At 37.5% G+C, this 24114-nt stretch overlaps 1 protein-coding gene across 1 annotated transcript in view; it reads left to right on the forward strand.

Annotated features, from left to right (window-relative positions):
* LOC132379651 (regulator of G-protein signaling 10-like) overlaps positions 1-21395 on the forward strand; it is a 78830-nt gene extending 57435 nt beyond the window's left edge. The window contains exons 4-5 of the mRNA XM_059947826.1: positions 11154-11297; positions 17012-21395. Of these exons, the coding sequence (XP_059803809.1) occupies positions 11154-11297; positions 17012-17161 (294 nt within the window). The 3' untranslated portion in view covers positions 17162-21395. The remainder of the gene's footprint in view (positions 1-11153; positions 11298-17011) is intronic.
* Positions 21396-24114: the final 2719 nt, after the last annotated feature.

Raw genomic sequence — 24114 nt, forward strand, 5'->3', positions numbered from 1 at the left:
AAACTATAATGTGTTACATTTATGAAATTGATGAACTCCTGCAGAGAAAACGAAATTACATTTCTGCATGCAACAAAAACATTTTGAACTCCGAAAAAAAGACTTTGGGTTGAAGGTTACTCCATAGTTAGCCTACCTTGGATCGAAAAATTAAAAGAAATCGCGCACTGGCGGGTGTCAGGGATTGGCAGTGGTGACGTATATTAATAGCGATAAAAAACACATTGTAGCGGTGTGCTACACGCAGCGCTAAAATAATGACACTGCAGTCAAAGATAACTTTATTCGAACTAAACAGCCTTGCTTTAAAGCCTCCCTCAACCCGTCCCCGTGGGCGCGGATGCTCCAAAAGACACGTACTCACAAACCCCCGTAGGCTATCTCCCTTAGCCGGAACGGTGGCTAATTGTGAGCCGGTTCGGATGTGCCAGGAAATGGTGTCGCCACAACGTTTTACTTAGATTGTACAAGATCACCATAATCTTCAAATTTTGAATTGCATTTCAAAAACTAACAAACCACAGGGAGCCGCAGCACAGAGATGAAAGAGTCGCATGCAGCTCTGGAGCCGCGGGGTGCCGACCCCTGCTCTAGCGCCTCCAGCGTCGGGTTTTTTATAAATTCGTCTACGTCCATCTTTGCTGGTTTCCCGTCTGGTTACCCGCGCAACCAGATCCAAGTTTGGACTTAAAAGCCTGATTTACTGGCCCTCCAATTTGGTATCAAATCCTGGACGAGCCCCCACGTTGTTATGAACCCCGTAACTGGGTCACTTACCAGCAAAGATGGAGCTGTCCTTTGAAGTCTGATGATACTATTTTTAACAGTATTTATTAGTAAAAATACACAAAAATGATATCAATGCAAATATACAGATAATATACATCGTCAATACTAAATCTAAAAGTGCGTGAATAATAATAATCAATAAGAAATAAGCTCTATCGTTGTCTAGGGGATGATGTATTGTCCGATGGAAATATAAAGATCACTCAGTTCATGCAGGCTGCAGCCATTAGGGACCTGGGTTGCAATGGTTGGAGAGAGAGAGAGGTTTGGAGAAAAACTTGCCAGCTTTTCCTTTTATGATTTCGATCCGTCAGGAGTCTTGTTGTCGTGGCCTTTCACTTGTGGCCTCTCCTTTAGCTAAACCATTCTTCTGTGAGGAGCTCGCCACCCTGGCAAGGGAGGACGCACACGAGCCCCCACCGGCTTCGCTATTAAATGCTGTCATGGGATTTCTAGCATTTCTCCTGGTGCGTCTAAAGGGGTTGTTCCCCAGACCCCTCTTTTATCCTTACTCACGGGGTCTCAGATGTCAATCAGGTTGGGATGATGCAATCCCTCAACCAGACCACTATGGTTGTCCCCTGAGGGGTTTCAATGAATAGTACAGTACTCAATACACAATTCCGTCTCCAAGAGACAATAGCCATTATCGGTGGTTCCATTTCGCTGAGGTCAGGACACATTCCAAACCTTGTGTATTCTGCGTGTCTCTCTCTCTCATTTCCTGGGTCCCAGACCCAAATTAATAGCGATCTTGCGATTCTCAAAAAGGAGGGGGCGACTTTGTACCCTTTGGCCCCTCAGAGTTGCTTCACATTCATAACACTAGAGTGCCTAGGACTTGAGTACAATACTGTATTATGTCTTTCCAGTTACCATATAACACTTAATAGCACTGAGCTAATAGAAATCTAAGTACCCTTATTTCTGTTTCCCAGCCACCTTCCTATTTTAACCAAAATACAGTACAGTGCAAAAGTCTTAGACACCCTAGCTAAGTAAATGTGCCGAAGATTTTTGCATAGTACTGTGATATTGCACAATAAAATATTGCTACCACACAATAAAACAGATTTCATGGCATATGTGAGTGATGATAAACCTGATTCTGATATGGGTCTCTATTGTGGACTGAGGGTGGCAGGTAGAGGGGAATCATGGTTGGGAAAAGGGGAAGGAGTCGGAAACACCAGAGAGACATGATCAATAAACCAATTCTTTGGAATCAAGTGACCTTGCCTGGTGTCTCAGAGCTGTGTGTATCCCTTCCCCTCCCCCCCCATCCCATCCTCGACACTCCTTCCCTGTCACGTGTCCCACACCCATCCTGGAGCGCTCCATCCTCACCAGTCCCAACATCCTTTGCTCCTGCCAGATTTACAAACTCGCTCTCTGCTCCACAATGACAAATACAGTTCTGTGCAAAAGTCTTTGGCACATGTATTTAGCTAGGGAGTCTAAGACTTTTGCACTGTACTGTATATTGGTTAAAATAGGAAGGTAGTTGGGAAACGGAAATAAGAGTACTTAGCTTTATATTTTAGAAGTAAGAAGTAGCTTCGTATTTTTTAGAAGTAAGAGTACTTTTTACATGGTAAATGGTAGGGCATTGAGGAATGCAGTAGAACAGAGTGATCTAGGAATAATGGTGCATAGTTCCCTGAAGGTGGAATCTCATGTGAATAGGGTGGTGAAGAATGCTTTTGGTATGTTGGCCTTTATAAATCAGAGCATTGAGTATAGGAGTTGGGATGTAATGTTAAAATTGTACAAGGCAGTGGTGAGGCCAAATTTGGAGTATTGTGTACAGTTCTGGTCACGGAATTATAGGAAAGATGTCAATAAATTAGAGAGTGTACAGAGGAGATTTCCTAGAATTTTACCTGGGTTTCAGCACCCAAGTTACAAAGAAAGGTTGTACAAGTTAGGTCTTTATTCTTTGGAGCATAGAAGGTTGAGGGGGTTGAGGGGTATTTAAAATTATGAAGGGGATAGATAGAATTGCTGTGGATAGGCTTTTTCCATTGAGAGTAGGGGAGATTCAAACAAGAGGACATGAGTTGAGAGCTAAGGGGCAAAAGTTTAGGGGTGGGGGTGGAGTTTCAAGATGGCGACGTAAACATCTGCCTTTTAGGCGCTCTTCATTTTTTCAACTATAATCACTTTAATCAAATCTTTTCGAACTTAATCATATGAGTTGCTACTTCTGATTAACTTTTTTTTTCCTAAAACAATATTTGATCTAATCTTGTCAAACTTAAAATGGCTACAAGCAAGAAATTGTCCTTTACCCATCGACATAATTTCTAATCTTCTGGATGCTAAACTTGCGGGTTTGGAAGGCAGGTTAGAAGGTAAATTGGATAGTAGACTGACAAGTTTGGAAAATAAGCTTACCACGAAAATATCTGAACTTGAAGGAGTTGTTAGATCGCTTGAAACTAAGCTTCAATCGCAGGCATCGGATATTCAGCGGCATGAAGATAAGATCACGACTCTTGAAAAATCAATTTGTGAAAAAGCACGTACAATTGAAGCACTGGAGAAGAAGATAGAGTCGACTGCTAAAACTATAGATCAGTATAAGTTTAAAATTACTGATCTTGAAAACCGATCTCGCAGACAGAATTTGCGTATCATCGGATTTCCCGAAAAAGTTGAGTCCGGTGATTTAACTGAATTTTTCTCTAAATTATTGTGGGAAATTTTCGGTGATGAAGGTTTGCATAGTAAACCTGTTATCGACCGCGCTCACAGAGTTGCGAGATTTTCGGCTGTGACTGGTAAACCACGAGCGGTGATTGTTCGCCTTCATTATCCTCGGGAGAAAGAGCTTTTAATTCGATTAGCTCGTAAAAAAGGTATGATTTCTCACAATAGCAACACATTTCGAATTGTTGAAGATTATTCATTCGAAGTAATGAGAGCGAGAATCGCTTTTAAACCAGTGATGGCAGAGATTCATTCGATTGGACTTAAACAAGCTTTAATATATCCAGCGAATCTTAGAATTACATTGAACGACAACAGTCAGCAATTTTTTAACACTCCGGAAAAAGCGAAGAAATTTGTTGAAGAATATCGATCTTCTAGTGCAACTTGAACTATGTGTTATGTTGAAGATTTTTCGGAGAGAGGATGCCATTTCATTTTAAGTTTTAACCTATGAAGCTGGGTTATAACTTCTTATCCTGATCTACGGGTCTGGTTTCTTTTTTTTTACTGTCATTGTTTATAGATGCTCTTTTAATTTTTATAATATCTTTTTTTTACTCTTTTTTCTGTTTCGGATATACACGTTTATATTTTGTAATAATGATTTACTTTTTTTTCAAGATGTCGTTTCTTCTTCCCATAAGACTTTGCTTTCTGTAAGCATTTATTTGTTTGCCTGTACTTAGAAATGGGACGAATGTTTTGGATTTTGTGGGCTTTTTTTTATATATTGTAGTGTCTATTAAATCCTTTTTTTAATCCTATTTTGATAACTTTTTTTTTATTAAGCTTTTTTAATAGATTGCCGAACTTACATCTATATTTTGTAATATGGCTTTTTCAAAATGTCGTTTCTTCTTCCCATAAGTCTTTGCTTTTGAAACGTCATCTTTTTTGTATTTGAACATGGAATTTTTTTAAAGGTATATTACACTTTCAAATTTTAATGTTTATACTTTTTTTATTAATGATTGTTTTATTATATTATTTTTTTCATTCTGACTGATATATATTTTTTCTTTGCAACCCTATATTTAAATCTGGGTGTTATAAAGTTTTTTTAAAAATCTTTTTATGGAGCTGCCATCTTGAAATGGGGGTAATGTTAGTGTTAGATTATGCGCCTGCCGCTTGGCTTTCTTTCGAGGGGTGGGGGGAGGGGGTAGGGATCTTTTTTCACGCTTTTGCTTTTTATTTTTTTGCTTTTAGTTTATGGGCCGTCTTTAAATTATTAATATTGTTGAGGTGTCATGTTCTCCGGTTGCTCCTGAATCAATTTTCCTTCTTCCTGAATTATGGGTTATGTGTCTTTTTAACCTTTTATGATACACACAACTAATATTGGCATGATAGATAAATCTATTAACTTTATCTTTTGGAATACTAATGGTTTAAATCATCCGATTAAACGTAAAAAAATATTTAAAGTATTCCATAGATTGAACGCTAATATTATTTTTGCACAGGAGACCCATATTAGGAGGGAGGATAATCAACATTTTTTTAGGTTCTGGAAGGGTCAACAATTTCACTCGAATTGTACCGCCAAAATTAGAGGTGTGTCTATTTTTATAGACCCCTCAATTTCGTTTACACATCATGAAATTACTTCTGATCCACAGGGCAGATTTTTGTTGATTACTGGTTCACTTTTTAATCGAAAAGTGGTTCTAGTTAATATTTATGCTCCAAACTTTGACTGCCCTGAATTTTTTAAACGTTTATTTACTTCCCTTCCTAATCTAAATGAGTATATGTTGATAATGGGTGGAGATTTTAATTGTTGTTTGAATCCTTCAATGGATAGATCTAAACCTATCCGAACTCTTCCGAATAGATCAGCCTTACTTATTAATTCTTTTATGGTTGATTCGGGAATTACTGAAATATGGCGGTTTTTGAACCCTAAAGATAAAGAATTTTCATTTTTTTCACATGTATATCATAGTTATTCTAGAATTGATTATTTCCTTATTGATCATCGGTTATTAATGGATGTTATTGATTGTAAATATGATTCTATTACTATTTCGGATCATGGACCTTTGAAGTTATCTATTAAGATTTCGGACTTTTCTAATAATACTAGATCTTGGAGACTTAATGCTACTTTGCTTCAAGACCCAGAATTTATCACCTACATAAAACAGCAAATTGACTTGTTTTTCTCAACAAACTATACTGAAGAAATTGACAGAGGAATACTTTGGGACTCTTTTAAGGCTTTTATCCGTGGACAAATTATCTCATATTCCGTTGGTAAAAGAAAACAAAGATATTTAGATATTGCTTTATTAGTGGATAAAATTAAGGAAATTGATAAGATTTATTCCGTGACTCCTACCAAAGAACTTTATAAGAAGAGAGTTGAGCTTCAAATGGAACATAGCTTATTATTATCTTCTTCAATTGAAAATCAATTAATTAGGACCAGGGCTCAATTTTATATTCATAGTGACCGAACTGGTAAACTGTTAGCTAACCAATTAAAAGCTATTTCGACTAAGTGACAAATTACTAAAATTCGTAAACAAGACAGTAATCTAACTACTGATCATAAAGAAATCAATAACACTTTTCAAGATTTTTATAAATCTTTATATCAATCAGAATTTGATGCTGACCTGTCCATGATGGATAATTTTTTTAACAATTTGAATATTCCTAAACTGACAGATGAAGATCGCAGCTTGTTCGATGCTTCTATTTCTATGGCCGAAATAGGAGAAGCTATCTCATCAATGAATTCAGGGAAAGCTTCTGGTCCTGATGGTTATATTGTAGAATTTTTTAAAACTTTTTCTTCTTTGCTTTCCCTTGGTTATGTGAAATCTTTAATGATGCATTTGCTAAGAAGAGATTACCTCAATCTTTTTATGAAGCTACTATCTCTCTAATTCTTAAAAAAGATAAAGATCCTACTTTATGTGCATCTTATTGCCCTATATCATTATTAAATGTAGATTCTAAGATTCTTACAAAATTTTTAGCCATTAGATTAGAAAAGGTACTATCACAGATTATTTCAGAAGACCAAACTGGTTTCATTAGGAATCGGTATTCCTTTTTTAATGTTAGAAAATTGATTAATATAATTTATACTTCATCACCCACAACCCCAGAATATGTTATTTCATTAGATGCTGAAAAAGCTTTTGATAGAGTTGAATGGACATACTTATTTAATGCATTGAGAAATTTTAATTTTAGTCCTAATTTTATATCATGGATTAAATTAATATATTTTAAACCTGTTGCTTCTGTTCTTACAAATAATTATAGATCCTCTTTTTTTCAATTATCTCGTGGTACGAGACAAGGTTGTCCCTTAAGTCCTTTATTATTTAATATCGCATTAGAACCTTTAGCCATTGCTATTCGTGAATCTCCTAATATTTTTGGTATTACCCATAATGAGAAGTTATACAAGTTATCACTTTATGCTGATGACTTGCTGTTATATATTTCTGATCCTGACAGGTCTATTCCCGCTATTTTATCCTTGTTGGCTCAATTTGGTAGTTTTTCTGGTTATGAATTAAACTTGGATAAGAGCGAATTATTCCCCTTAAACGCGCAAACTTTATTGAATGACAGGATACCATTTAAAGTTGTTACTGATAACTTTATCTATTTAGGTATAAAAATTACCAAGAAATATAAAGATTTATTTAGACTGAATTTTTTACCTATGCTTCATCAAATTCAACAACTTACTACAAGATGGTCTCCCTTATCCTTATCATTAGTTGGTCGGATTAATGCTATTAAAATGATGATTTTACCGAAATTTTTATATTTATTTCAAGCCTTACCAATTTTTATTCCTAAATCTTTTTTTGACAACATTGATTCAAAAATTTCCTCATTTGTGTGGCAAAATAAAAACCCTAGGTTAAGTAAAAGGCAATTACAAAAATCTAAAAAAGATGGTGGTTTAGCTTTACCTAACTTTAGATTTTACTATTGGGCGAATAATATTCGTAACCTAATGTATTGGAAATTAGATTTGGATTCACCATTGTGCCCACAGTGGGTAAATTTGGAATGCGATGAGGTAAGGGGATATTCTCTATTCTCCATCCTTGGTTCTTTTCTTCCTGCTGATTTAGTTAAATTCAATAAACAGATATCTAATCCTGTTATCAAACATACATTACGAATTTGGTTTCAATTTCGTAAGTTTTTTACTCTGAAAAACTTTCTTCTTGATGGCCCTATTTTACTTAATTTTTTTTTCAAACCTTCCTTGACAGATCAAGCTTTTAGCATGTGGAAAAGGAAAGGTATAAAATGTTTTCGTGATCTTTTTTTTGAAGGTACTTTGATGTCTTTCGACCAATTTTCCAACAAATTTAAATTACCTAAATCTAATTTTTTCAGATATCTACAAATCAGAAATTGTTTACATAAAGTTCTACCATCTTTTCCCAATTCAACTTCAATGGATTTCTCAGATTTGATTTTTACCTTAAATCCTTGTCAGAAGGGATTAGTAGCTTTTATTTATAATATGATTATGAAGACACAACCAGAAATATCAGATAGAATTAAACAAGAATGGGAAAAAGAACTTCGATATAATATATCAACAGATAAATGGGAAAAAATTTTACAAATGGTTAATTCCTCTTCTATATGTGCTAAACATGCTTTAATACAATTTAAAATTGTACATAGAGCTCATATGTCTAAAGATAAGCTTGCTCGATTCTATTCTCATATTAACCCTCAATGTGACAGATGTCATTCAGATGTGGCTTCATTGACCCACATGTTTTGGTCATGTCCTACTTTACATAACTATTGGAAGGACATATTTGCTACCATTTCCTCAATTTGGAATATCGATTTACAACCTCATTTTATTACTGCAATCTTTGGTATACCAAATGAGGATGGTAATCAGTTTTCCCCTTCAATCAGACGAATGATTGCTTTTGTAACATTAATGGCCAGAAGGTCTATATTACAAAACTGGAAAGAAGTAAATCCTCCTACCACCTTTCAGTGGTTTTCTCAAACTATTTCTTATCTGAGCTTGGAAAAAATTAGAAGCACTATTTTTGACTCATCAATTAAATTTGAAGAAACTTGGGGACCGTTCATTCGACATTTCCATATGAATTAATTTGGCCTTTTCCAGACCTTCTCTCTGCTTATTCTTGTTCAGGTATGGAGTTCCGGAGTTTTTTGACACTATCATATACTTATAAACTGTTATTATTGCCCATGTTAGTTTAGTTTAGTGTTTTTTTTCTCAATATATATATTTTTTTTACATATTTTCAATTTTTTTTTCTTTTGACGATTATTTTTGTTTTTTTTTCATATATAATTATATAGACTTGATTGATTAATGTACTTTTTTTTGTTGATGTTTAATAGGATATTGTTATCTTATTACTAATGCAATTTCAAGTCTATTGTTTTCATAACCTATTCATTATTATGTTATGGTTTTTTTTATATATATATATATGAAACTCAATAAAAAGATTGAAAAAGAAAGAAAAAGTTTAGGGGTAACACGAGGGGGAACTTCTTTACTCAGAAAGTGGCAGCTGTGTGGAACGAGCTTCCAGTAGAAGTGGTAGAGGCAGGTTCGATTTTGTCATTTAAAAAAAAGTTGGATAGGTATATGGACAGGAAAGGAATGGAAGGTTATGGGCTGAGTGCAGGTCGGTGGGACTAGGTGAGAGTAAGCGTTCGGCACGGACTAGAAGGGCCGAGATGGCCTTTCCGTGCTGTAGTTGTTATATGTTATATGGTTACCTAGCTTTGTATTAGCTCAGTGGTATTAAGTGTTATTTGGTAACTGGAAAGACATAATATAGTGTTGTGCATCCTAGTTTGTATATACAGTGCCTATAAAAAGTATTCACCTCTCCCCCACCCCTCCCCCAGAAGTTTTCAAGTTTTATTGTTTTACAACATTAAATCACAGTGGATTTAATTTGGCTTTTTTAACACGGATCAACAGAAAAAGTTTCTTTTGTGTCAAAGTAAAAACAGATCTCTATAAAGTGATCTAAATTAATTACAAATAGAAAACACAGAATAATTGATTGCATAATTATTGAACCTCTTCAAGTCAGTATTTAGTAGACACACCTTTGGCAGTAATTATAGCCTTGAGTTTCTGTGGATAGGTCTCTATATCAGATTTGCACTTCTGGACACTGCAATTTCTTGCCATTCTTCTTTACAAAACTGTTCAAGCTCTGTCAGATTGCATGGGGATTGTGAGGGAAGAGCCTTTTTCAAGTCCAGCCACAAATTCTCAATTGAGTTGAGGTCTCGACTCTGACTTGGCCACTCCAAGGCATTAACTTTGTTGTCTTTAAGCCATTCCTGTGGAGCTTTGGATATATGCTTGGGGACATTGTTTTGCTGGAAAACAAGTCTTCTTCCAAGTTGCAGTTCTCCTGCAGACCGCATCAGGTTTTCCTCCAGGATTTCCCTGTATTTTGCTGCATTCATTTACCCTCTACCTTCACAAGCCTTCCAGGGTCTGCTGCAGTGAAACAGGATTAGTCTGATGGCTAAAAAGCTCCATTTTGGTTTCATCAGACTAAAGAAACTTCTAGCTGACTTCAGAGTCTCCCACATGCCTTCTGGCAAACTCTAGCTGAGATTTCATGTGAATTGTTTTCAACAGTGGTTTTCTCTTTGCCACTCTCCCATAAAGCTGCGACTGGTGACGGACCCGGGCAACAGTTATTGTATGCACAGTGTCTCTCATTTCTACTGCTGAAGCTTGTAACTCCTTCAGAGTTGTCATAGGTCTCTTCGTGGCCTCCCTCAATAATCCCCTTCTTGCTTAGTCATTCCCGTTTTTGAGGATGTCCTGCTCTAGGCAGATTTACAGCTGTACCATATCCTTTCCATTTCCTGATGATTACTTAATTGTATTCCAAGAGCTATTCAGCGACTTGGAAATTTTTTTGTATCTATCTCCTGTGTTACACTTTTCAATAAGTTTTTTGTGGAGTTGCTTGGAGTGTTCTTTTGTCTTCATGGTGTAGTTTTTGCCACTGACTCACCAGCAGTTGGACCTTCCAGATACTGGTGTATTTTTATTACAAACAATTGAAACACCTTGACTGCACACAGGTCTCCAAAAACAGATCTCCATTTAACTAATTATGTGATTTCTAAAACCAATTGGCTGCACCAGTGATGACTTGGTGTATCATATTAAATGGGGATGAATACTTATACAATTATTTTGAGTTTTGTATTTGCAGTTAATTTAGATCACTTTGATATGAAAGAGTCTTTTTCTGTTAATCAGTGTCAAGAAAGACAAATAAAATCCATTGCGATTCAATGTTGTAAAAAAATAAAACATGAAAGCTTCCAAGGGGAGGTGAATACTTTTTATAAACACTGTACGTGCCTAAGATTTTTACTCAGTGCTGTACTTTATATTTAACAAAGCTACATGTATAAAACCAGAACAAAGTTAGAAGCTTTATTGCAATTACCATAAAATTGGTATCATGCATTAATATTGCCAATATTTACAAGATTGTACTCCATAATATTCACCCATCAATTTGAACATTATGTAATATTTATAAATTAATTCAAGTATAATATTCATAAATTAATTCCTCAAATGCTTTTTTATTTGTTTCTTGAAGCTTCATGGCAAGGCACAGCAGATCTATAAAACGTTTCTGTGTAGTAAGGCAGCAACACAGGTAAATGTGGAGGGACAATCTCGTCTCACCGAGAGTATGCTTGCACATCCTCATCCCTTCATGTTTCAGAAACTACAAGAACAGGTAAGTTACGATTTTTTTCTCAATGGCTGATTGTTTCCCAGTTTCTGTTGCATTTAAGGCGCTTTTAGAGACCTATGTACAAACGTTTGTAGTTAGTGTTAGAAATGAAGACAAAATACAGCTGTAGATAATTTATAGATCAGCAGTAAACCTTTCAGGTATTTGTCATTTGAGGAGGATCAATCGTGCAGCCTGTAAACACTTCTAAATTTGATCGATGTAGACAATTTGCAATTAGAAACAGCACAAAGATGATTTGTCTGTTTCAAAGTTCAAATATATCATCAAAGTTAGTATCATAGTTTCATCTTTATGCAGGAACAAATGGAACACAATAGATTTCACCAAAACACAATAGAATTCACCAAAACACAGACACACATACTCTCTCACACTCTCATGCACTCACTCTCACACACTCACTCTCACTCTCACACTCTCTGTCTCTCGCGCGCACGTACACACACACACACACCTCTCCCCCCCCCCCCCAAAAAAAAGAGAACATCTCTGGAGCCTTGTTCTTTAGCCTCTACCTGTATGCAGGTAGAAGAACGACAGCTAAGTGACCAGATTTCCTGACATGCATAGACCACGTTGAATGGTAGGCATTCATTATCATACCACAGTGTGTTGGGGCCCCTGGTGCTGCAGGTTATATGCTGATGATACTTGTGCAGAGATTTCTTCAAACAAAGCTGATTGAGGTCCTCAACTATGATTTGAAATGTGTCGGGGTAGGCTGTTTCTTGCTTGGTGATGGCAGCATTCAATATTTTGAGTGCTAATTAGCATCGGCTTTTGGCAGTACGTGTGGTCAGGATCATGGAGGAGAACTCTCTTGGTAAGTAGAAGGGTCAACACTTACTCATCAGATGTTCCAGGTCCGGGGAAGAAGAGTGCAACACAATTGCCACATCTGAGCACCACAAAGAGTCTAAATCCTTTTGCCTTCTCTGAATCAGCAGTCCGGTTCATCCTGTGTATTGATAAGCCTTCGGGTTTTACCAGTGTATCCAGCATGTCCAGAGTGAGCCATGTTTCTGTGAAACACAGAATTCATTTCCCTCTGATACAGCAATCTTGCCCGTAGATCCTTAGTCTTGTTCTCCAGTGGCTGTACATTTGCCAACAAGATGTTGGGTAGAGGAACTTCCATTACTCTGTGTTTCTGCCTGGCTTAGAGTCCTCCCCTCCTCCTTCTCTTCCAACTATGGTGATGTACCATTGTCTGCTTAAAGATGCTTTATTTGCATGCTTAAGTCTGCTGAATCCTTCAGAAGATCGTGAAATTGCTAAATCATGAAGACAGTTCAAAAGTACGATGCTTAAAGGGAAATTACAGGTTGCAGATTGCAGTGAGGATAGTTCAGAAGAAGTATATTTAGAAGTTTTATGAGCTGCCCGCAATATGTCATCGTGGTTTTTCAGTGCCATCTTTCATCTTAGATGCCTATCTTTATATAGATGTGTAAACACCAAACATTGCATAAACATCAATCTAAAGTTATAGTTTGGTCACAATATAGACTGATGCCAATTATTTCAAATAAATTTCTCTTCTTACTGCACTCAGCTGAAAAATACATACATCTTAATTCCATGGAAACAATGAACTACGTTTTATGTTAAGTGTTCATGCCGTATGTTTTATATGTTATATTTTATTTCCCTCAGCAAGCACCTCTAAAACAAGAAAAAAATGGATAGAAAATTTCTGTAATTCTCTTTTACTAAATTATTTTACAGACTGTGAAAGTTACTTTGCTGCAGGCTTGGAGGAGACTACGAAGCAAGCAAACGAAAAAGGCTGAAATACTCAGATAGCAACTCAGATAACATCTGTGGAGAGAGAGAAAAATATAAAAGAGAATTAATATTTCAAATCGATGGCCCTCAACTTGTTTCCTCTGTTTCTTGATTTTCTTTCTCTCCTCACAGACGCTGACTGACCTGCTGGGTACTTCTAGCATTTTCTTTTGATTTACAGCTTTTGTAGGTTTCTTTTGTTTTTTTAAAAAATCTTAATACTTACTGAGAGTATTAGTAAAATAGAGAGGTTTTGTTATAATTGTACAGGGTGTTGGTGAGGCCCTGTCTGTAGTATTGTGGTCAATTTTGGTCCTGTTATCTAGAAAAAGGATACTGGAAGTAGTCAAAGGGAAATTCGCCAGGCTAACTCCTGGTTTGAGAGAGTTCTACTATCAAGAGAGGCTAAAGTGTTTGACTCTGTGTTCTTTGGAATTAGAAGAATGAGAAGCCACATATTGAAACACATATGATTCTGAGGAGGCTTGACAGAGAGGCTAGACATTGAGAGGTTTTTGCTTGTGGGAGAATTTCAACCAGGAACAAGTTAGCGGAATCTAGCATTCGGGCTGTCATGACCAGACTGTGTAACAGTTTCTTCCCCCAAGCCATCAGACTCCTCAATACCCAGAGTCTGGACTGGCATCAACCTACTGCCCTCTACTGTGTCTATTGTCTTATTGTACTGCCTGCACTGTTTTTTGCACTTTGTACAGTCCTGTGTAGGTCTGTATCCTAGTTTAATTTTTGTGTGGTTTTATGTAGTTTCAGTGTAGTTTTTGTATTGTTTCATGTAGCACCATGGTCCTGAAAAACATTTTCTTGTTTTTACTGTGTACTGTACCAGCAGTTATGGTCGAAATGACAATAAAAAGTGACTTGAGTTGACTTGAATTCCACAGATTCCCTCTCTGGCTCAAGAAATTCTTTCTCATCTCTGTTCTAAGTGGACAGCCCTCTATTCTGAAGCTGTGCCCTGTGGTCCTAGACTCCCCCCACTGTAGGAAACATCCTCTTCACATCCACTCTATCTAGGCCTTCCAATATTCGATAGGTGTCAGTGAAACCTGCCACTCATTTTTCTAAACTCCAGTGAGTAAAGGCCCAGAGCCATCAAACACTCCTTTTATGTTAACCCTTTAATTCCTGGAATTACTCTTGTGAACCTCCTCTGGACTCTCTCCATTGTCAGCATATCCTTTTTACGATAAGAGGCCCGAAAAGGCACTTTTTACAACAATGATGGAGTTGTTCTCCTGACATACTGGCTGATATTTTTGTAATACTTAAAAATCAGATGATTTGCCCTTTGCATTGTTAGTGATAGGACCTCACTGAGTATAAACTGAGTTCTGCATTTCTAGCATTTATCAGTTTTGATACATAAGTTACTTCTTTCACTGCAAGATAGGGTGAGATATCCTGAAATCACCAGAGGAAAGATAGATACCTAAGTCAAATTTTTAAAGCTAATTGCTACTTTTATATATACTATGCACCCCAAAATATAGAACATAAATATGGCAACATAACTGGAGACTAGTCACACCCAGGCATATTTTGGAACTTAAAACACATTTATCAGAAATTTCCAAATGCTTGTATCATGTCCTTCCAGTTAGCTCCACTACTGCTGCATGACACTTGGAACACTAAAATGAAAGGTGCTTCTTGGTTTGAATTTATTTGACAACTGATTAAACCCAACAGCCAATTTGGGGGAAAAAAATTTTTTGTATTGATTACTACTGATAGAAAATGGCAAGTAAGTTAATTTTAACATTTTTCTTTTAGAAATATATGCATGGATTTCAAAATGCTCATTTAATTGCTTATCATTTGTATGTGGAATGCATTGCTCACTGAGGTGAAGGTAGAGAGGAAAATCTTAAAGGAGGCACAGCATGGGTGGAACTGGAGCAAGATAAAAACAGCACTGTACATGATCACATGAAAGAAAATGGCAATTTACCTCAGTGGAAACGGTTTCCTTCCAGTGGCTTTGACACAGAGCAGTAGCTCTGTAAATTGTCTCCTACATTCAACCACAGAGCTAGCAGATTTAGTGAACATAAATAAATGAGGTACTATGATCACTGTCAATTCATTTCCTGGCAGACTTTAATGACCATGCAGCTTTGAATAAAGCACCAAGAACAGAGTTGCTAAACTTTTTAACCAAGTCTAAGAAATGGAAGGGGTCCCTTATGTGAATACCGCAACATAGCAGAAAAAATATGTATTAAAAAACAGAGATATTGTAAATCTGAAATAAAAGCAGAAAATGCTGGAAAATTTAGTACATCCCACAGCATCTGCGGAAAGAGAAACAATGTTCCAGCTCCAGAATGAGTCTGATAAAGGATCCTTCATCCAAAACAAGGTTTCCCAACTTTTTTTATGCCATGGATCAATACCATTAAGGAAGGGAGTCTGTGGACCCCAGGGTGGGATCCCTTGACCTAAAAGATTAACTGATCTGCTGAGTGTTCCATGACTTTCTGTCTTTAAACCTCAATTCATGAACCAGTTTCACCATGAAGTTTGCATTATATCAGCCTATGACAGTTGTTATTTTGATAGAGTAATTTCATGAACACCAACAGTTAGCACATCTTTTTGATTGACTTCAACCATTTTGCCAAGCACCAATAAATTAAAAAAAGTACAATGTAAATCCTGGAAACAAGTCAAAATAAAGACCAGAATATTCAAGCCTGAACATGCCGCAGTGTAGAGACAATGCATCTTTTTTGAATCTTTGCTTTACGCCATTATACTTTGGTTGTTCTGTAGCAAACAAAATCTTACTGCATTTTGAAGCTATGTACTTTTTACCATCATTATTTAAGAACCAGAGATCCAAATCTGAAAAAAAATTCCCTGGAGTTTGCCTTTTAGCATAAAGGAATCGTGTAAATTTTTTCTGGTCTAATACAATACTATACTTGTCTAGAATTGTTTGACTATATTAAGGATTTTTTGTCTATTCCATTGATCTTGATCAATAGTTCTTCATGTTTGCTTTTTCATTTAGTTTTTAAAATGTTTACTTTAAAAAGAAACATGAAGGCTGTTTCATGAAAGTGCAAATAGGAACCAAAAATGTAGATTGACTGTTTTCTGTTTGGTAGAAGCAATGAATATAAGCAAAGTATTAGCTTTGGAATGCGAACCCTTATTATGCAAAAAGCTCAGATTTATGTGAATTTATTTATTATGTGTTATACTCCCTGAATGTATGAATCTTGGGAAACTACTGAGTCAAAGCAAAATTTAGACTTTTTATTTTTGTTTCTGCACTGGTTTTGTGTTGAGGATCAGAATCAGGTTTAATGTCACTGGCATATGATGTGAAATTTGTTGTTCTGCAGCAGCAATACATTGCAATACATAATAAAAACTATAAATTACAGTAAATATAAATATATTTTATATATATATAAAATTAAGTAGTGGAAAAAGAGAGGAAAAGTACTGAGGTCGTGTTCATGGATTCAATGTCCATTCAGTAGTCTGATGGCAGAGGGGAAGAAACTGTTCCTGAATCACTGAGTGTGTGTCTTCAGGCTTCTGTATCTTTTCCTTGATGGCTTGATGGTTGCAATGAGAAGAGGGCATGTCCAGGGTATGGATCTTAGAAGCAAATATGGTTCTAAATTTTTTTCTAAAATTGATTATAGTGCTATGATTAAAAGGATTCTGGAATAATTATTGTATTATAATTTAAAATGAGTTTTTCTTAACATTTTTCAGTTGAGTAAGACAATACCATAGGACAGGGGCTCCCAACTTTTTTGATGTCCATTAACCAAGGGATCCGTGGATCCCAGGTTGGGAATAGGAGACTGGGTCCTGCTTGGTAATCACATTGATTGATTGATACTGTATATTTTGTCTTTTAGATATTCACTCTCATGAAGTATGACAGTTACAATCGTTTCCTAAAATCTGACTTGTGTCAGCAAATGAAGCAGCAAGAAGAAAGTCAAATGAACTCTTCAGAGGCAGATGAATCAGTCCCGAAAAGAGCATCCAGGATTTACAATCGATAACAGAAAATCTGGAATAGCTCCATGGCAACTGTGTGCTTTCTTTGCTTTATCCGCTAATGGACCGTGATGACGCCCATTTAGCTAAAAGTTGGCTGTGCTGAAGAAAGGGATGCATTTGCTCTGTTTCTGATGGGGCCGAGTATTCTCGGCTGGGATGCAAGTCAACACAACTGCAGAACTAGAGCTGATAACAATGACATTTACATTACAGCTTTGGGATGGGTGAGCGGACATTTTCCCACAACCTCACTGATGAGAAAAGCCGACTATTGTGATTTTAATTTGCTGTATAATAGGCCATGATTTCCACCTGCCCTACACTGTTTTTCCTGTCTTTTGCTATAATCTATTTAAGTTTGAGTATTACAAATGAAGACAACAGTTTTAATTATTAATTTAGTCTGTTACACATTTTTGAATTGGGAACTACTTAAAACAAAAAGTCATTCAGAAAATCTGTACTGTTTGCAATTTGTTTGTGTTCTTCAATCAGCAGGCCCTGTATTAAACTGGACAGCAAAGTAGGCTGTGAGCCAAACACAAATATTAATTATAAATGCATACACTACTGGCACCTTTTTGTCTAATGACGTTTAGCACTTCCATCGGAAATGTGCCTTACCTTTATTTCAGTGCTTGTTATGACAAGGTGTATGCTTTTGTCAGTTTCTATATAGAACGAACTTGCTGCCCATTATACCTTTGGCATTTAGGGCAGCAATGAAGGTCCTCCCTCTCTGGTGGTGTTCAGGGCTTCCTTCATCGTTTCAGTAGCTTCCTCACGGTTTTTACTACTATCGGTCATGCAAATCCCAGGTGGAGGCTCAGGAATGACATCATAATAAGATGTAGAAGGATTCTTCATTGCCGTTTCCGTAACAATTTTCTTTCACCAGTCATGATTGTTAGTCCTGAGCTGAATCCCTGAACCTGGAGGACCAGTGGACCACTCTCGGTCTGGCTTGTTTAGCATGGGTGACCTGACTCCAGCCAACAGAGCTCTCCGGGTCATTGAGGCACACAAGCCTCCAAACCCATCAACAAGTCTGTGGTTCTCTTGGAGTTTCTATAAAGAAGCATAGCACAAAAAGAATAGGATTTGAGGAGGTTTATGATTAAAAGATACAATTGAGACTTGAGTTTATTAATGAGGACAGGCTACATTTTACAGTAATCATTGTGAAGATTACATTTAGTATCCTTGCATATCCAACCAAGCCGGTAATGCAGGGCAACATCAAAGCACAACATCTCCTTGGAAATCTGTTAAATCTTCATTAAATTTCTTGGTCTGTTATCTTAATGTGAACTCTGGGTGTTGATATTCGAGTAATTATCTTGCAATTTTATTTCTCTTTTTTTATATGCATTCTAATTACAGAGAGAATAATTTATTTTAGTTGCCCGTAAGAAACTAAATGGTCACCCGGTGTCGTCAATGAACTCCCTGCCTTTGTTTCTAGCTCATTCTTACTTTGACCTTGTTTAATAACTGATGGCCTTTGTAAGGTTAGTAACTGCATCAGAGGCTGACAAAAATATATGTATTCATAAATTTGACTTCTGTGTGGTTGTGCCATAACCCATCCCCTGCAGCACTGTATTTTATGTTCTCCGAAGTATTACAAAAAATCATGAATGCAGGGGACCAGATCTTCAGGTTGGCGGAAATGATGAATTGACGTACAGTACTTTGCAAAAGTCTGAGGCATAACTAGGGTGCCTAACCTTTTGCACAGTAATGTATTTCTCAACATGGAGCAGACAGTGGGATGTTGGGAACGGCGAGGGTGACGTGCCGCGGGAGGGGTGTGGGACAGGTGGCAGAGAAGGAGTGCTGGGCGTGGTTGCAGACACACCCAGCCCTGAGACACCAGGTAAGGTTATTTGATTCCAAACAATTGGTTTATTGATCACTACAGAAAGCCTCTCTGCTGCTTCCCGCTCCCTCCCCTCTTCCTTCCCCTTCTCCCAACCGTGATTCCCCTCTCCCTACTTCCTTCCCACTTCAGTCCACAATAGAGATCCGATATCATCACTTGCATATGTTATGAAACTTGTTTTTTTTTTTGTGTGGCAGCAATACATAAAATTACTGCAGTACTGTCCACAAGTGTTAGGCACCCTAGTCGTATATATATGTGCCTAAAACTTATGCACAGTACTGAAAACACTGCAACTTTGTGGCTTTGAATTGATATATAAAGTACTTTCTTAGATGACAAAATCATGAGAGATCTGTTTTCCATTCACCATTCTACGTCTACCTTTGATATTGGTGTTAGAATGAAGCATCCTTTGCTGATGCAAGTGAAATCACCAAAAGCACAAGTTTATAGGACAATGGCACTTGTCTCCACTAGGAGCTGAAATGGATTCATGGTCCGAACGTCCTCCTTTCTGTGCAGTTTCCCAAACTAACTAATTTCAAAAATGAAAAGAATGGAGCAAAACATCTTTTTCCAAGAGTTAGAATATTTAAAATAAATTCTGGATACCAGCACTATCCACTGAATCAACAGCTTTTTCACCAATCTTAATGGAAAAATAATAAAATTCTCAGGTCACATATGGTATATGCTTGTGTTTTCCAGTGATGTTTACAGCAAGGCTAAAATATGTATTGAAAATTCATCTGTGTTCTTATCATAAATAATCATCAGTGGTCAGGGCTTTCAAAGAAGCCTTCCTTTGCATTCTGCTGCATTTCCGCCAGGCTCTGCACTCAGAAAATGTTAGTTACTTTGTGAATAGTTGCCAGTGATAATGTTTGTTACTGCTGTGTAGCAGTTATCAAAATTTGGTTTAGCTTATTTATGAACTTTGATGTCATCTTATTCCTTTCTGGTGAGTTCAAGGGGGTTGAAGTATTTATTTTGGGAATAATCCTCTGATGTTTACGTGGTTGATTCAGCATTGCCTCAATATAAATTATGTTTGCCTCTGCTGTAATCTTAGTGCTGAATATTCTGTTTCAGCATTTATTGTTAACAGGCTGTGGAGAAACAGCTGATATTACCTATTCAATACTTTGGAATACTTTCAGTAACAAACCCCAAACTTCACTGACATGAGACACTGAGAGCTACTTTGAGAGCTTTCATATAGACCCATAAAACGATGCATAAAACAATTCCAGAGGGCAAATTCCTGGAAGGTAGCAGATCCATGAAACACATTGCCCAATATATATTGGTGTGTGGTAGGAATAGGAAATGCTGCCATTCTGAAGGAGCTGACATAATCATCACGTTTGGCATTCATAAAGACTTATGGCAATATGTAGCTAGCTTATTTATTCTGAGAAGATCCAACAGTTGGTTTTAAATGGATGTGAAGATGCTCATATTGCTAATTTGTTGATATAGATTTCATTACTGTGAAGTTCCCTTTCACCGACCAGGACAAGAGGAATTTAGGTTTAGTCAAAGAATTCTTAATAAAAAGCTGAGAATTTGCTCTGTAAGCTGGTGCTCCATGGTCAACTCCCCATTGAGGGAATAGGTAGTCATTTTGTCATTGGGCATTTATCAATGTCACTTTCTACTGTACTGCCAGATGATGCACAGAGTGATCAATTCATCCTTAGATTTCCTTTTGTATCCTCTCTTAAGAAGTGCCTATTTTAGACTTGATAGTCCTGCTAAGATCAAGAACTCAGTCAGCAAGAACTGTAAGTATAAACCTACACCAACCATTAAATGGCACACAATTTGGTGATAACTTTACCACTAGTCTTTACAGAGAAGTTTCTAAATATATTTTTTATTGGCTTACCGCAACTGCAGCTTCGGGAATAGTTCAGCAAATAAAGGTTGTCAACTCCTGCTTGTTGCTTGATATTAGCATAAGATTTTCAAAAACTGAATTCAGGAGGTCTTTCAAAAAATATATTGTGTTAAATTGAACGTGTTTTGATACTGTGTTTACATTGATATTTGCCAGTTGTGTGACTAATTTGTATTTGTATATAAGTCTCGTTTTATTTGGGTATTCAATTTTGCCTTGCTGATGAAGATGATGTTTCTATTTGGATAAATGTAAGTGCCTAATTATATCCACATAGAGTGAGTTTGGAAGTTTCTTTTTCCAACTTGAAGATAATGATAGTCTGACAATGGGTGTACACAGTATAATGTATTTGGTTTAAAGGAAATGCACTAGTCTGCTGTGTGGGTGCTTAGCTTTACAGACTGTTTTTTTGCTTTGCCAATAAAACTAGACAATGAAATTATATGTTAGCAAGTACTTTTATCAAATCAAGTCAAGTTTATTGACATTTAACTCTATGCATGTATACCACCAAATGAGGCAATATTTCTCCAGATCAGGGTGTAAAGCACAGTAGTACACATAATACACAATAACGTGGAAAGTAAGAAATAAATCTATAAATTAATTATGCATAGATAAATGAAGTAAAGTGCATAAATTAAATAATATAGGGTACAGAACAACTTAACCGGTGACACTGCGAATGCAATGCAGCAGGGAGTTCAGAAGCCTAATGGCCTGAGCTGTTTCTTATCCTGACTGTTCTTGTCAAAGCTCCGTAGTTCTACCAGATCTTTTAGTAAATGGTGATGGACAATTAAACACCTAAAAAGAGAAGGCTCATAGTGTTCCCGTTATCAACAATGGCAGAGGCAAGATCATTATCACTGTCATATGCTGTGTCGTATGATGTAGGATATTATGGTTTTTGACCCTGATTGTTCTTGGCAAATTTTTCTACAGAAGTGGTTTGCCATTGCCGCCTTCTACACAGTGTCTTTACAAGACGGGTGACCCCAGCCATTATCAATACTCTTCAGAGATTACCTGACTTGTGTCAGTGGTCACATAACCAGGATTGGTGATATGCACCACCTGCTCCCATGCTCCACGTGACCCTGATCGGGGGGGGGGGGGGGGGTGGTATTGCTAAGCAGGTGCTACACATTGCCCAAGGGTGACCTGCAGGTTAGTGGAGGGGACGAGTGCTTTACACCTCCTTTGGTAGAGACATCCCTGCTGTAAGAAGCTACATAAAAATGTGCGTAGTCACGGGGAGATTAGCAACCATTGCCAATACCAACAAAGTGTAAAATAGTCCAGGTATTCCCCGTCCACAAAAATGTAGAGCAAATTCAATACGGCTAATTACAACGTGGCAATGCGTGTAGCATTTGGAGTAAGGTGGATGAACTTGTGCCATTACGCAGATTAGTCTGTCTTCACTGTGAAAGACACTAACAGTATGCCAGAGGTCCGTGAGTGTTAGGGAGCAGGAGTGAGTGCCATTGCTATTACAAAGGGAAAAATGCAGGTAAAAATCAAAGGTCTTGAGGTGGATAAGTCCCCTGGACCTAATGGACAACATCCCAGAGTCCTGTGAGAGGTTGCTGAAGAGATGACAGATGATTAGTTATTATCTTTCAAGAATCACTTGATTCTGGCATGGTCCCAGAGGAATGGGAGATTGCAAATGTCACTCCACTCTTTAAGAAGGGGGGGGAAAGGCAAAAGAAAGGAAATTATAGGCCAGTTAGTCTCACCTCGGTGGGTGGGAAAGGATGAGATTTCAGGGTACTTAGACCATAAGACATAGGAGTAGAATTAGACCATCTGGCCCATCGAGCCTGTTCCGCCAGTCAATCATGGCTGATCCTTTTTTGATCTCCTCCTCGACGCCAGTTCTTGGCCTTCTCCCTGTAACCTTTGGTGCCGTGTCCAACCAGGAACCTTTCAATCTCTGCCTTAAATACTCCCAATGACCTGGCCTCCACAGCTGCCTGTGGCCACAAATTCACCACCCTTTGGCTAAAGAAATTTCTCCGCAACTAAGGGTGCCCCTCTACCCTGAGGCTGTGCCCTCTTGTCCTGGACTCTCCCACCATGGGAAATATCCTTTCCACATCTACACTGTCTAGGATTTTCAACATTTGAAAGGCTTCAATGAGATCCCCCCTCATCCTTCTGAATTCCACCAAGTATAGGCCCAGATCCATCAAATGTTCCTCATATAATAACCCTCTCATTCCTGGAATCATCTTTGTGAACCTCCTCTGGACCCTCTCCATTGCCAGCACATCTTTTCTAAGATGAGGGGTCTAAAACTGTTCACAGTACTGAAGGTGAGGTCTCACCAGTGCCTTTTAAAGCCTCAGCATCACATCCTTGCTCTTGTATTCTAGACCTCGTGAAATGAGTACTAACATGGCATTTGCCTTCCTCATCACCAACCACTCTACTTGCAAGTTAACTTTCTACTACCAAAGTGCATGACCACGCATTTTCCAACATTGTATTTCATTTGCCACTTTCTTGCCCATTCTTCTAATCTCTCTAAGTCCTTTTGCATCCTACCTGTTCCTCAACAGTGCCTTCCCCTCCTACGTATCATCTGCATACTTGGCAACAAAGCCATCTAAATCATTTATATACATTATAAAAAGCAGTCCCTACACTGACCGCTGTGGAACCTCACTTGTCTCTGGCAGCCAACCAGAAAAGGATCCTTTTATTCCCATTCATTGCCTCCTACCAATCTGCCAATGCTCCAACCATGTTAGTAACTTTCCTGTAATACCATGGGCTCTTAACATGGTAAGCAGCCTCATGTGTGGCATTTAGTCAAAGGCCTTCTGAAAGTCCAAATATACAATATTCACTGCATCCCCTTTATCTATCCTACTTGTAATCTCCTCAAAGAATTTCAACAGGCAGGATTTTCCCTGAAGGAAACCATGCTGACTTTGTACTATCTTGTCCTATGTCACCAAGTACTCCATCACCTCATCCTTAACAATTGACTCTAACATCTTCCCAACCACTGAGGTCAGGCTGACTGGTCTATAATTTCCTTTCTGCTGCCTTCCTCCTTTCTTAAAGAGTGGAGTGACAGTTGCAATTTTCCAGTCCCCTGGCACCATTCCAGAGTACAATGATTTTTGAAAGATTATTTCTAATGC

This window comes from Hypanus sabinus, chromosome 22, assembly GCF_030144855.1.
Source record: "Hypanus sabinus isolate sHypSab1 chromosome 22, sHypSab1.hap1, whole genome shotgun sequence".
In the NCBI taxonomy this organism is placed as follows: domain Eukaryota; kingdom Metazoa; phylum Chordata; class Chondrichthyes; order Myliobatiformes; family Dasyatidae; genus Hypanus; species Hypanus sabinus.